The sequence below is a fragment of the Phocoena phocoena genome, chromosome 11 (assembly GCF_963924675.1).
Source record: "Phocoena phocoena chromosome 11, mPhoPho1.1, whole genome shotgun sequence".
Taxonomy (NCBI): Eukaryota; Metazoa; Chordata; class Mammalia; order Artiodactyla; family Phocoenidae; genus Phocoena; species Phocoena phocoena.
Window position 1 is genome coordinate 77,916,443 of NC_089229.1, and position 13,791 is coordinate 77,930,233.

General features: G+C 39.4%; 1 protein-coding gene across 1 annotated transcript in view; it reads left to right on the forward strand.

Annotated features, from left to right (window-relative positions):
- Positions 1-13,791, forward strand: part of TMTC1 (transmembrane O-mannosyltransferase targeting cadherins 1) — a 260,082-nt gene that overhangs the window by 118,033 nt on the left and 128,258 nt on the right. Inside the window, exons 6-7 of the mRNA XM_065887047.1 lie at positions 3,060-3,141; positions 4,290-4,393. Of these exons, the coding sequence (XP_065743119.1) occupies positions 3,060-3,141; positions 4,290-4,393 (186 nt within the window). The remainder of the gene's footprint in view (positions 1-3,059; positions 3,142-4,289; positions 4,394-13,791) is intronic.

The following is a 13,791-nucleotide window of genomic DNA, read 5'->3' on the forward strand; positions in this document are numbered from 1 at the left end:
ATGTCATCAGTTGGTGAGAACATCCAAGGATCATAATATTTTGAACCTGAGAGGGACCCTGAAACCACTGAGTCTAACTGTCATTGATATAGCAAGGAAATGAAGCTCCTGTAGATTTCTACCAAGTTGTGCAACAAATTAGTTTGAAGCACAAGGGTAGAACCCTGGACCCTTGCTTCCCATTCTAGTGGTTTCCTCAGTGGTTTGGTTTTGTTGTTGGCATGTTCTCTGGCTTTGCAGGGAAAACAATGGAGAATTTGACTGAAGTTGAAAATTAGCAGTGGTGGCATTTGCATATCCTTGTGTTTATAAGTCATGCTCAGCTATATTAACTTGTGATTGAAATGAGTAGCTGAGATAATCTGATAATATGGTTAAGTATTACTTCTGGTTTTTCAGTGTCCTCCTCTATTAAAAAGGAACTATAGGCTTCCCTGGTGGCTCAGTGGTTGAGAGTCCACCTGCCGATGCAGGGGACGCGAGTTCGTGCCCCGGTCTGGGAAGATCCCACATGCCGCAGAGCAGCTGGGCCCGTGAGCCATGGCCTCTGAGCTTGCGCGTCCAGAGCCTGTGCTCCGCAATGGGAGAGGCCACAACAGTGAGAGGCCCGCGTACCGCAAAAAAAAAAGAAAAAGAAAAAAAGGAATTATAATGTTTTTCCTCAAGGAATTGTTGAAATTACAAAGAAATTATAAAGAAATTAGTACATTTACATCACTTACATTTGTATCTGACACATATTATTTGCTATTATTATTGTTATTATTTGTTGTTTGTTTCTAATTCACAGACATCATGGACTAAGGGGGAAAAATTCTACTGTCCAATTTCATTGTAGGAGGGGGAGGAGGAGAAGATGCAGAAAATTCACCTCTTAGACTGATCCATGTATGAGCTAGTAATCTCAGCCTCTGACCTCGTGCTTACCAAAAAAGGGGGGCCATATCATTTTGTCTTATTTTCTCATTTAATTTTGGTCAACAACTGGAAATTGAAATCTTGAAAGGAGGTCATTTTTTTCAACCACTGCTCTCTGTGTCATTCTAGGCTTTCATCGCTTTGGGATGCTACATTTAAAGAGTAATTTATCTGACACCTTTAACTGAACTTTTTGAGGAAATAGAACTTCTCAAGGAGGAAGAATTTGCAAACAAAGTGACACTCTATAAATGTCTCTGAAATAACCATCACAGTGAGCTTTCAGTGAAACAAAATATGAATTACCTAAGTTTAACATCTGAAACCCTGTGGTTTGTTTTATATAAGGGAAACCACTTCTAATTTTTCCACTGTGTTAAAATAAACAAGCAACAGAGGGAACCTGAGAAATGAAGTTTCTAAAAGCAGACCAACCCAAGAAGGACTTTTTCATTCAGAAGTGTTGCAACCCTTTTCCTTCCCACACTGCCGTTCCGTTTCCCTTCCTGCTGCCACTTATCCACATCATTTAAAGGAATAGCAGAAATGTCCAGGGCTGGTGTTTGTTGAGTTGGCCTGAAAATGATGGTGATAGAGGGGGAGCTGAGAAAATGCACGTAGCAGTGCTTTAACTTTTTGGAATCACAGACCTAGCTGACACTGGAGATCAAAGTCAAGGACTTTGCCTCAAAGAAATGCACAGATGCAGACATACACAATATCTCCTGTGCAGTTTCAGGAAGTGGTGAACTCCCTCAAGCCCATTTCAGGACAGAAAAGATGCACCTGTGTCCTGAGAGCTGACAGTATTCCTGGCCTTACTCCTTGCCAAGCTCTCTTTTGAGAGCTAAGGGAGAAGAAAGAATTTAAATGTAATGCTTGGGGGTGGATCCAGTCCAGAGCTTGCTAAGAGGTGGCTCTGTTGTGTACTGTTTTTTGGAAGAAGGAAGGGACTTGCCTCTTAGTGACACTGTCTCCTCCTCACGGTGCCACTTGGATGCACTTAGCTGTAACAAAACAGAAACCACATGTATTTTGTAAGCAGTCAAGTTAGATGTTTCTTTGTGAGCTAACCCACTCAGGTCTTCAAAAGGATCTCTCTCCTTATAGAACATCCTTGCTGCGTGAAGATACCACATTCAAATGCAGATTTTAAGAGTTTCTGGGGGAGGATTCCTTTGAGGAAAAATTAGACTAAAAAAAGTAAAAGAAAAAAATGAAAAAGTGCAGGGGAAACAAGAATGAGGTGGGAAATGTTTGCTGGATTATGTGGTTCAGTTTGACTTTTCTCCCTACACTTTGTACAGAAATCTACCTATAGGTGAAACGGACTTTAGGGTTTCCTGAAGTTTGTTGGCAATCTCCTCTTGTTTCCCTTTCATCGTCTTTATTAAAACCAGCCAATCACATGTCTTCTATGTGTATGAGTACAAGTGGGTGAACTGTGGGAGATGCAGGGTCCACACAAGTTGCTGCCCCTCTAGAAGTGACATTCTTGTAACCTAGTTTGGTTCCAAAGGTCATAGGCAGATGAGGAAATTATCACTGCATATGGGTGAGCTCTGTTTGACCACCAATGCTTAATAACTTTGTTACCTTGGATAAATTACTTAACCTCATAAAACCTTAGCATCCTTTTTTTTAGGGGTAAGACATTTTGAGCTAGTTTGTGGGTGGAAGACATTGTCCCTCTCAAATTACATTCAGTAGGCAAATTAAATCTTATTTTGTTTAAGATCATCCCTGTGACTAGTGTAAGCATATAGTTGCCAGAATACCTGGGTTATTTGGGATTAGATGGGATAGTAATATTTATAGCTAACTAGTTTACAGTTAGGTTGTGTTTCATATATTATCTCACTTATTCTTCACAATTTCCTGTGAAGTAGATACTATTATTTTCCACTCTTTTATAAGTGAGAAAGATGTGCAGAGATGTTAGAAAACTTGCCCAAGATTATCCAGACAGTAGGCAGCAGAGCTGGGGGATTGAAACCCACGTGGTATGGTTCCAGAAGCCATGCTCTTAGCTATGATCCTTTCCAGCCTTCTTCTGAGCTAGTCTATTCACACTGAAAGGAAAACATTATTTGTGGTAGACTCTGACACTTATTTAAGGTGTTTTTTCTTTCCTGTTTCAGGTATCTGACAGCAAGCCGCAATAGAAATTTCTTGCTTACCATGAGGCCATTCTTAAAAAGGGCCATTTTGGTCATAAGTTATGTAAGTACATATATGCTTTTGAAATATCTGATAAGAAATATTTCATTTTAACTTGACTCAGAGACATGATCCAGATTGTTTGAGTCAGCAGTAGTGTCTAACAATATGATCTTAAGATCAAAGAATTTACACGCTATAAATGTGACAAAGCCTTGGAATGTATGTATGGAAGCATTCTAGGGATATGTGAACTCAATGACACCAGCAGTATTAACTATAATATTTTTTGTGCCGTTTTCAAGGTGCTGATGCTGTGTTGTCTCTGCAACACAAACCTGGCTGTGTCGGTTATCTAGTGCTGCACTTATATAAAAAGCATTCATGAAGTAAGCCAGTGATATTCATTGGAAAAAGTCCAAGCTAAACTACCTCCCAAAATTAATCTTTACCTTTTATTGAAGCAAAGATTTCCCTCTGACTTTATCAGAAACAACATAATTGGTCCTATTGAAATGAGAATGACATCTAGAAGGTCTGTGTGGGTGGATTCTTCTATAAACAGAACTTATCGCCACAGAAGTGTCTCTGGCCTCTGGTTTTCTTATGCACCTTTGCAACAGGATAGCACCATTCAGTGATAAAATTCCACTGAGTAGACACAAAAGAGGTTTCTTGGGGTTGTTGAAATAACTCTTGCATGAGTGGTCTGCTCCAGAGCATTTGAGAGTTGGAGCATTTCCAAATGTATTTATTCAGGACACAGAAGTATCATCTATCATAGTTTAAGTTAACTTTCGTGGGGCTCTGTGAGAGGGATGGTTAATAACCTGGGCATTGGAGACCAATGACATGAGTCCAACTCCTGGATCTTGCAATTTACTAGCTGTGGGATTCTGGGCAAATTGGGAGGCCTCAGGTAGATGGAAAGCCTTTCGTGGATAACAATGGATAACAGCTAATACGGGCTTGAAACTGATGACTGTTACTAAGATTTGCTTGCCTTTCCATCATCACCTTCATTGTTTACTCTTCCCTCTACCCAACTACTTTCCTACTCACCTTCAATGTTAGGATTTTACAGAAATGCTCACTAGGAAAAGTGTTTGTAGATCAAAATATTTGTAAAGCATCAGAAAGTATCCTCCAGAAAGGTGGGGCTTACTCCCGACAATCAATGATTTTCTTACCTAATCTTCTTTTCTCTGAAGGTGATTGTTGTTCTGTACTTCCGTCTGTGGATAATGGGAGGATCTATGCCCCTCTTTTCAGAGCAGGATAATCCAGCTTCATTTTCACCTTACATTCTTACAAGGTCAGTAGAAATACATTTTTTTAACTTTACTTGGTATTTATCAGGTTGTTTTAAATAATCTTAAGCGATATGTTGTCTTTGCATTTTAAGGAAAGAAAGGTTGTCTTCTATTCGGGGCATGTGGAGAAAAGAAACTACTGTTTAGATGTTTGGATTCTTTTCAACAAATGGTGCTGTTTTGTCAATATTATTGGTATTGTTCTCATATTGGTATATATTTGTTTACTCAACAAGCATTTTGTTGAGCACTTATCAATAATAAATATCTATTGAGGGACTTCCCTGGTGGCACAGTGGTTAAGAATCTGCCTGCCAATGCAGGGAACACGAGTTTGAGCCCTGATCCGGGAAGATCCCTCATGCCGCAGAGAAACTAAGCCCGTGCACCACAACTACTGAGGCTGCACTCTAGAGCCCGCGAGCCACAACTACTGAGCCCTCGTGCCACAACTGCTGAAGCCCGCGTGCCTAGAGCCCGTGCTCTGCACCAAGAAGCCCACGCACTGTAACGAAGAGTATCCCCTGCTCGCTGCAACTAGAGAAAGGCCATGCGCAGCAACGAAGACCCAATGCAGCCAAAAAAAAAAAAGCTTTTGAGTGGCTCATATGGCAAATGTTACAGGACAATGCACTGAGAGGTGTGTAGAGGTTGACTGGACATTATAACTACTTGTAAGGTTAAAATCAGCAGGGAAGTTGAAAGTGGCAAACAGAAATGAACAACAATTTTTTCTAAGGTACAGTCAGTTATATCTTACCATTTGTCCTTAAGAGATTTAGGATAGTGGATCAAGAAGTGATGTTGACCAATGGATCTTGTTCATTGAGAGGGTTTTAATTCCTTACCCAATCTGCTGTGATGTACTTCTGACACGTTCAGATATAATTATATTTGACAGTTTTCATAATGTTTCTTCAGGATATATTATTCTATAATGTTTATACATTAAGGTGTACTGTTCTTAAATTTTCATAGTTTTATGTTCTTTTTAATGTCTAATATCATTTTTGTAATAGTGACCTTCCCTCTTCTGTGTTTGCAAAGACATAATAAATCTGAAACCTTGACCAACAGCACATTTATATTTCAGCTTACTTGTATCTCTTAGGGATGGGAGATTGTTGGATTTTGTTTTTATAAAGTCAGGCTTGCTTTATTTCACTCATTTACTTTATATGTTTTAGTTGATAAATTTCTACTCTTTTTTTCATTGTATGTTCTTTTTTGTTCTCAGTGTTTTCTGCCTTTCTAAAGACTATTTTCCATTCAAAAAGGATACTTCCAATTTGTTTGACCCATTTTTCTAATAAATGTTATGTCACAGTTGTTTGCATTACTTGCAACATCTATTTGTGTTAAAAAATCTTGAATATGCTTCAGAAACCATATGGTATACAGCCTCCAGTGTTGGCTTATCCCTTTGTGATAGTCTAGAGACTTATAAATTGTTGTTTATGTCTTATATTTTTCAAAATATTGTTTAATTAGTCCATTCATTAAGTTTGACATCTGTAGCCAGCTTTTTGTTAATATTGCAATCTACTTGTCCTTTTAGGTTTCTCTCACTGGCTTTCAACATCTCCAGGGCTCCTTGTCTGGATATTTTTAGCTCATTGAGAAATTGTTTCGGGTTCTGCAGCTCCTTCAATAGCTATTTTCTGCCTTTAAGCGAAAAAAACAGCTTTGCCAGATCCTGGTCTTGCTTTTGGCTCCATTTCCCTTGGCCCTCGGTTGGTCTCCCTCCAAGCTTTCTTGTCTGCTGAATTTGAGCATTCATTCTTGTCTTTATAGTTAGATGCAGCCCATTCCCCGAGCGTACCAGTCTCCAAACGCCAAGCTGCGCAAAGCAACAGATGGATGAGAACAAGAACGTATTGCTCTCAACTCACCAACCAGTCATTTCATTCTTATCTCTGTCATCAGCAAACACGTGCCTACCCCACTGTCCTTGGTGTCAGGACAAGGTGCCTTTGGTCTCTGGCTCACTGCCCTTCTGTCTATACCATCTTAGCTGCCGGGGGGTCAGATTGCATTTTTATTCCTGCCGGTGGTCAAAAAAAATTCTTTGGTGGAACCTCTGGCAAAATTAGGATCTTGGGCAGGTCATTCACCATGTTCTACCTTTCACTTCCAAGGTTTTTACGTATTTTTTCTGAGGGGTCTGATACACATTTCATCCAGGACTTTCTGTCTGTGAATCCATCTGAATGACTATTCTCAGGCAATTCAATCAATATAAAGTGATAGAACAGAATATCCTAACATCTTTATATTCTCACACTTGTAAAAAAAAAAAAAAAAACACGTATCTTTCTGTTTTTGTGTTTCATCCTTAAAATACATAGATACCCTGGGACATTTCAGTGACAGTTGCTGTAAATGGCCTTTCACATTCCTCTAAGATAGCTGCATTATAATTGACTCTTTTAAGCATCCAGAACATTGTCGTTAATTCCTTTCCTGAGTAAAGTTTCTAGTCTTCTTGCATAATTGTTTGACCTCTGGTATAATGATGATTCTTAAACTGGATTACCTTAGTTTGTTTCCAATTCTGTTGGCTTTTTTTTTTTTCTTCTCATCAGCTGTACCGTTTAGCTATGATTTGGCTGGCTCTGTGAATCTGTCTTTACCAGTCAAAGGTTTGTCAGTCAGCTATGTCAATTGATCTCGTTATTGCTTCACCTCCTTTACTGGATTTGTAAACTGAACAACTTTTATAGCATCTTTGCTTCTATCTTGCAAGGATATCTTCTTTTAAAGTAGGTATAATAACTTTATTATCAGGTGAGAGTTTTCCAACTAGCTTTCTCTTCTCTTAATAATTGTTATAGTTATTAATTACATGTAGTTTTACAAAATATCCTACTAGCTTTTAAAAGTTGCTCGGTCAACGCTTTGGTTTTTGGTTTGTTTCACATGACTTCTTGTGATTTTAGTTCTGAGATTCCTTCTCTTTTAGGTGATCCATTCCCATGTGTTTAGCTAAGAGGAAATACCCCGCCATTTTCTGCCTAACAAAACAGATGCAAAATTGTTGTGGTATGTTCATGAGAAACCTTTCTTAAGAAAAATTATCTCAGACATGAGAATATGAAAAAACATGACCGTGGCATTCACTGTAATGTAGAACATTGTCTAACAAACCTAGAGGAATACAACTTTGGTTGACTTATTATTCACACTTACTGTATTTTACAACTCTGTCAACTTAGAATTTTATGTGTAGAAATCTGACAGGTGTGATTATTTCTTCTCTCTCAAGTAGAAAATAAAATTTCAAATGTTAGTTTTATTGCCTTGCAAGACATTGGGCAAGTTTGTGTCTAATTCACCAGCTCATTCCTTTTTATTTTTTCATGAACCATGAAAACTTGTTTTTCAAATTTAGTTTGTATATATCGAAACATATATACTTATATGTTTCTTATATATATTCAATTTATATTTAATAACAGCTTGAGATATAATTTAAATGCATACAATTCATCTAACGTGTACAATTCAATGGTTTTTAGTATATTCACAGAGCCATGCAGCTATCATCACAATCAAATTTAGAACACCTCCCCAAAAAGAAACCTCATATCCATTAGCAGCTGTTCCCTATTTCACCCCAGTCCCCCAGCCTTAGACAACCATTGACCTACTTTTTATCTCTATAGAATTACTTATTTTGGATATATTATATCAATGGAATCATATGATTTGTGATCTTTAGTGACTGGCTTCTTTTACTTAGTAAACTGTGTTCAAGATTCATCGTGTCATAGCATACATATATTAATATTTATTTCTTTTTTATTCTGCAGTAGTATGCCATTTTATAGATACATCACTTTTTATTTTACCCTTTCTCTGTTGATGGACGTTTGGGTTGTTTCCATGTAATGGAATGTTTTGGCTATTACGTATAATGCTGCTATGAACATTCATGTACAAGTTTTTGTTTGAATGTATGTTTTGATTTCTCTTGCATATGTACCAAGGAGTGGAATTGCCAGATCATATATGTTAACTCTATATTTGACTTTTTTTTTTTAGCACAAGAATGTTTATTTAGTTTTACTTTTTTGGCTGCATTGGGTCTTCATTGCTGCGCGCGGGCTTTCTCCAGTTGCAGCGAGCAGGGGCTTCTCTTGTTGCAGAGTATGTGTGCTTCAGTAGCTGTGGCGCGCAGACTCAGTAGTTGTGGCGCATGGGTTTAGTTGTTCCAAAGCATGTGGGATCTTCCTGGACCAGGAATCAAACCCTTGTCCCCTGCATTGGCAGGCGGATTCCCAACCACTGTGCCACCAGGGAAGTCCCCTATATTTAACTTTTTGAGGAACTGCCAGACTGTTTACCAAAGTGGTTTTACCATTTTACATTTCTACCAGCAGTCTATGAGGGCTCCAATTTCTCCACATCCTCTTCAACACTTGTCTTTTTGACAGTCTTTTTGTTGTTGTTTTAATTATAGCCATACAAGTGGGTGTGAAATGGCATCTTATTGTGGTTTTGATTTGCATTTCCCTGATGACTAATGGTGTTGAGCATCTTTATATATATATATTAGCCATTTCTATATCTTCTTTGGAGAACTGTCTGTTCAGATCCTTTGTCCAGTTTTTAATTGGGTTATTTGTCTTTTTATTATTGAGTTATAATAGTTCTTTATATATTCTACATATGATATTTATATATTCTAGATATATGATTTATGAACATTTTTTTACCTTTCTGTGGGTTGTTGTTTCACTTTCTTTTTTTTTCCTTTTTTTTTTTTTTGTGGTACACGGACCTCTCACTGTTGTGGCCTCTCCCATTGCGGAGCACAGGCTCCAGACGCGCAGGCTCAGCAGCCATGGCTCACGGGCCCAGCCGTTCCACGGCATGTGGGATCTTCCCGCACCGGGGCACGAACCCGTGTCCCCTGCATCGGCAGGCGGACTCTTAACCACTGTGCTACCACGGAAGCCCTGTTTCACTTTCTTGATGGTGATCTTTGAGGCACAAAAGTTTTTAATTTTGATGAAATCCAATTTATCTGTTTTTTGGTTGTTGTTACTTATGCTTTTGCTGTTATATCTAAGAGGGTTTTGCCTAACTCAATTTCTCTTCTAAATTGGCTTTGTCAAATGTCTGATTCCCTTATTAATAAGTTATGTAAACTTTTAGTCTTCACTGTGTATTTGTACAGGGTTATGTTTTTAATATTTTTAAAATTGTACTTTGATACAGTTTATGTTAACAGCATTTCGGAGGCCGTTTATAATTTGGCTTTTAATTTTTGTCCATTGGGCATGTCCAATCAACAAGATAGATCCATACAGAATTGGGGGAGGGGGTCATCATTATTCAGGATACGCTGGCAACAAGCTCTTAATATTCTACCTTTCCATTTTATTCCAAACATTCAGATTGTATTAACTGTCAGTAATTCTATGTGACTGATCAATAACTTTTTTTTTTTTTTTTTTGAGGTACGCGGGCCTCTCACTGTTGTGGCCTCTCCCGTTGCGGAGCACAGGCTCTGGACGCACAGGCTCAGCGGCCATGGCTCACGGGCCCAGCTGTTCTGTGGCATGTGGGATCTTCCCGGACCGGGGCACGAACCCGTGTTCCCTGCATTGGCAGGCGGACTCTCAACCACTGTGCCACCAGGGAAGCCCAGATCAATAACTTTTTAAATCTGTAATTGAGATTTGTGTGGATCAACTGAATGACATGACATTGAATGATACATGTTTCTGCTTTTGACTTGAGAAGAAAAATGTCATTAGAAGTTGAAGAACAGGGCTTCCCTGGTAGTACAGTGGTTAAGAATCTGCCTGCCAATGCAGGGGACATGGGTTCGAACCCTGGGACACGGGTTTGGGTCCAGGAAAATCCCACACGCCGCGAAGCAACTAAGCCCATGAGCCACAACTACTCAGCCTGCGCTCTAGAGCCCATGGGCCACAACTACTGAAGCCTGTGCGCCTAGAGCCTGTGCTCTGCAACAAGAGAAGCCACCACAATGAGGAGACTGGGCACCGCAACAAAGAGTAGCCCCTGCTCGCCACAACTAGAGAAAGCCTGTGCACAGCAACAAAGACCTAACGCAGCTGAAAATAAAATAAAATAAATTAATTAAAACCCAAAAAAGAAGTTGAAGAACAGAAAAAGTGTTGTATTTCGATTGCACAACTTTTTCTCGACAAGCAAGTTGGAAAATTTTGCCCTCATATGTCCAAATCCCTCCCATCCCTTGTGGAATTTCTGTAGAAACAAGAGCTAGAAGTTTTCACCAGAGGTAGAGAAGGGAGTGAATGGAGACAAAAACCATGTACTAAAACAGACAAAAACCAAAACAAAACAGGTTAGCGATTTCGGAAATTTGAGATTGGAAAATTTTGAAATTGGATTTAAATGTAGAAAGGGGCTAGAGCCAAGTGTTGTGGGTGGGTTTTGAGCAGGAATCCCAAATTAAAGATTAAACCAAGAACAGGTGCATGTTGGGGGAGGTGGAGGGTGGGGCTGAGGGCCAGAGTGATTGTCTAGATCTGTGGTGTCCACTACAAGAGCCATGAACCACATGAGGCTACCGGCTAGTCTGAACTGAGATGTGCTGTAAGTATAAATAAAGTACACACAGGATTTTTTTTTTTTTTTTTGATTTTTGGCTGCGTTGGGTTTTCATTGTTGCACGCGGGCTTTCTCTAGTTGCGGTGAGTGGGGGCTACTCTTCATTGTGGTGTGAGAGCTTCTCATTGCTGTGGCTTCTCTTTGTTGCGGAGCACGGGCTCTGGGTGCGTGGGCTTCAGTAGTTGCGGCACGCAGGCTCAGTAGTTGTGGCTCACAGGCTCTAGAGCGCAGGCTCAGTAGCTGTGGCTCACGGGCTTAGTTGCTCCATGGCATGTGGGATCTTACCAGACCAGGGCTCGAACCTGTGTCCCCTACGTTGGCAGGCGGATTCTTAACCACTGCGCCACCAGGGAAGTGCCTACACAGGATTTTGAAGACAAAATTCTGTAAGAATAAAAGAATGCAAAATACCTCATTAATACATTTATATTGATTATACCCCATAAATTATATATATGTTGAAATGATATTTTGAGTATATTCTTGAAACAAAATATATTATTAAATTAATTTACCATGTTTCATTTTCCTCTCTTTAACATAGCTAATAAAACCTTGAAATTATGCATGCTTTTACTATATTTCTTTTGGATAGCACTGGCCTAGAACAAGTGCTGGGGTTCTTGGCTTAACTCTGGGAGAAGGAGAGGGAGGTTGGAGGACTGGCTAGTGGAGCACACCCAGTGCACTCTGCAGCCTTCCTCTGCCTCTGTTTTGGGTGGTTTCTTCTAGTCTGCCAACGTGTGTTTCACTCAGCTGATTCTGAGTGGTGGAGGGATTTTATTGCACTCCATCTTTTGGTGTGACGACTAACTTAGTCCCATCTGAAAAAAATGTCCTTTAGGGACCAAGACCACAGGTGCTCGTGACACATATTATAAATTACCACCCAAAATTATGCCCTGACTGCAGCTGTCCCGGGCTTTATGATTTTACTCCAGCCAGATTGCCAAACCTGCATGTGTCTTGAAAGTACTTGTGAATCATGCTGAAACATCAGTGCTGGGGTCCAGTGCCCGAAGATTCTGCTTTGGTGGTTATGGTGGACTTGCATTTGAGGAGTCATGGAATAGGTCTGTGTGCAGCTTGTTCTGTCAGAGAATTGTCATTTAGCCCAGAATTTACTTCTCTCTATGTGTCTCTTTAGAAATGTGGTACTTTGACATTCAATTTTGGAAATCTTGGATAAAAAATAAAAACAAAAGCGGAGGCTAAGTATGGCTTCTGCATAGGGCTGGACCCTGCAGAAGGGATAACATTGTTTCCGCTATTAAGTTGCCTGCCTGCTGTCTAGTAACTGGTTTTCTGTCTTAACCAGATTCGAAGAGGATGGAACATAAAGCAGTATATGCTTGACCAAAGAAGTATTGCCTTTCTAATATTAAAAATGGTTGTCTTTCAAATCCAGGATATAGATAAAATAGGATTTTTCAGTGAATGTGAGGCCTCCCATCAGCGTCATGTTTTTTCATGAGATGTCCTGGATAAGCAGGTGGAATATATCTTCTTAAGTGGATAGATGTGTTTCTGCTGTTCAGCTATCCAGACAAAGTCTTGTATTACTTGTTGGAAGACATCAAGGTATGAAATAATGAGATTAAGATAGAACTCAACATTCTCCTTCTAGAGAAGCTTCTTTTTCTGTCTCCATTTTCAGCTGATAATTTCAAACAGGCACAAAACCTTAGGTTTTGATTGTTACGGCCTTAGGGCACTATGTCTTAGTAATGTTTATAGCCCTTAAAGCCCCTAACATGGGGGCTATCTCATAACATAATGTATCACTGAACAAACTGAATGAAAATTTAAATTATTTTTTAAAACAAACAAAACCACCCTGTGCTTAAAGAGAGTCGAGCAAACGTCGCTGCTTTGTTTTTACTTCAGCAACTAGCAGGGCCTTCACACATGAAATGAAACTGAAGTTATTCTGATTTTTAAAGCAGTGGTCACCAAACTAGAGTGAATATCAGAGTCACCCTGGGAAGTATGCTAAAAATAAGACTTTCTGATGCAGGTTGGAGAAATTCTGATTGAATGGATCACAAGGTTGGGTGAGAGATTCTGTATCTGATTAGCAGCCTAATTGTTTTTGGGGGGAGGAGGAGGTGTTACCCTTTCTGAAATCCTCAGGTATGAACTGTGTCCTCTGTAGCTGAAGAGTGCTCTACAAGGTGTGTGTTGTCCCCATTGTGTATTTTGTGTCATGTTCTTAGAAACATAGCTTGGGGATGAAAGAGATGGTCAAGGTCACTGAGTGTAGTTTCCCAAACTGAAAGGACACTATGTAATAGTAATTCCTCTAATTGTCTTAGACCCCTGGAATGAAGGGGTAAAAAAACGAAGAAGAAAGAGGAAGGAGTCAGAAGAGGGAGACTGTGGTGGTAGCAAATTCTACCTGTGGACTAGGGAGCAGGGCTGGGAAAGGCTGGTCTGGATCACTTTACTGCTTGAAGAAAATATAGAATGCTTTAAATCTACTTACTGTGTTTCCATTAGAATATTAAATCCATGAGAAGCTGATAAAAATTAGAGACGATTCTTTTATTTTTGCTAACAATGGAACATAAAGGCAAAACTTGCTTTTCATAATGAATAAAATGCCAAACCCAAGCTTTTAATTTGATTCTACTTCTTGCCATATGATGCTCTAACAAATATTTCCATCAGTGCAGTCATCTGTTTACTGTGCTGGAGAGGTGACTACACGCTGGTTTTAAGTTTGTCGGCCCTGCTTCAACTAAAATTTAAAGGTTTGTTGTGGTTTTTTTTTTTTTTGGTATAAAAGGTC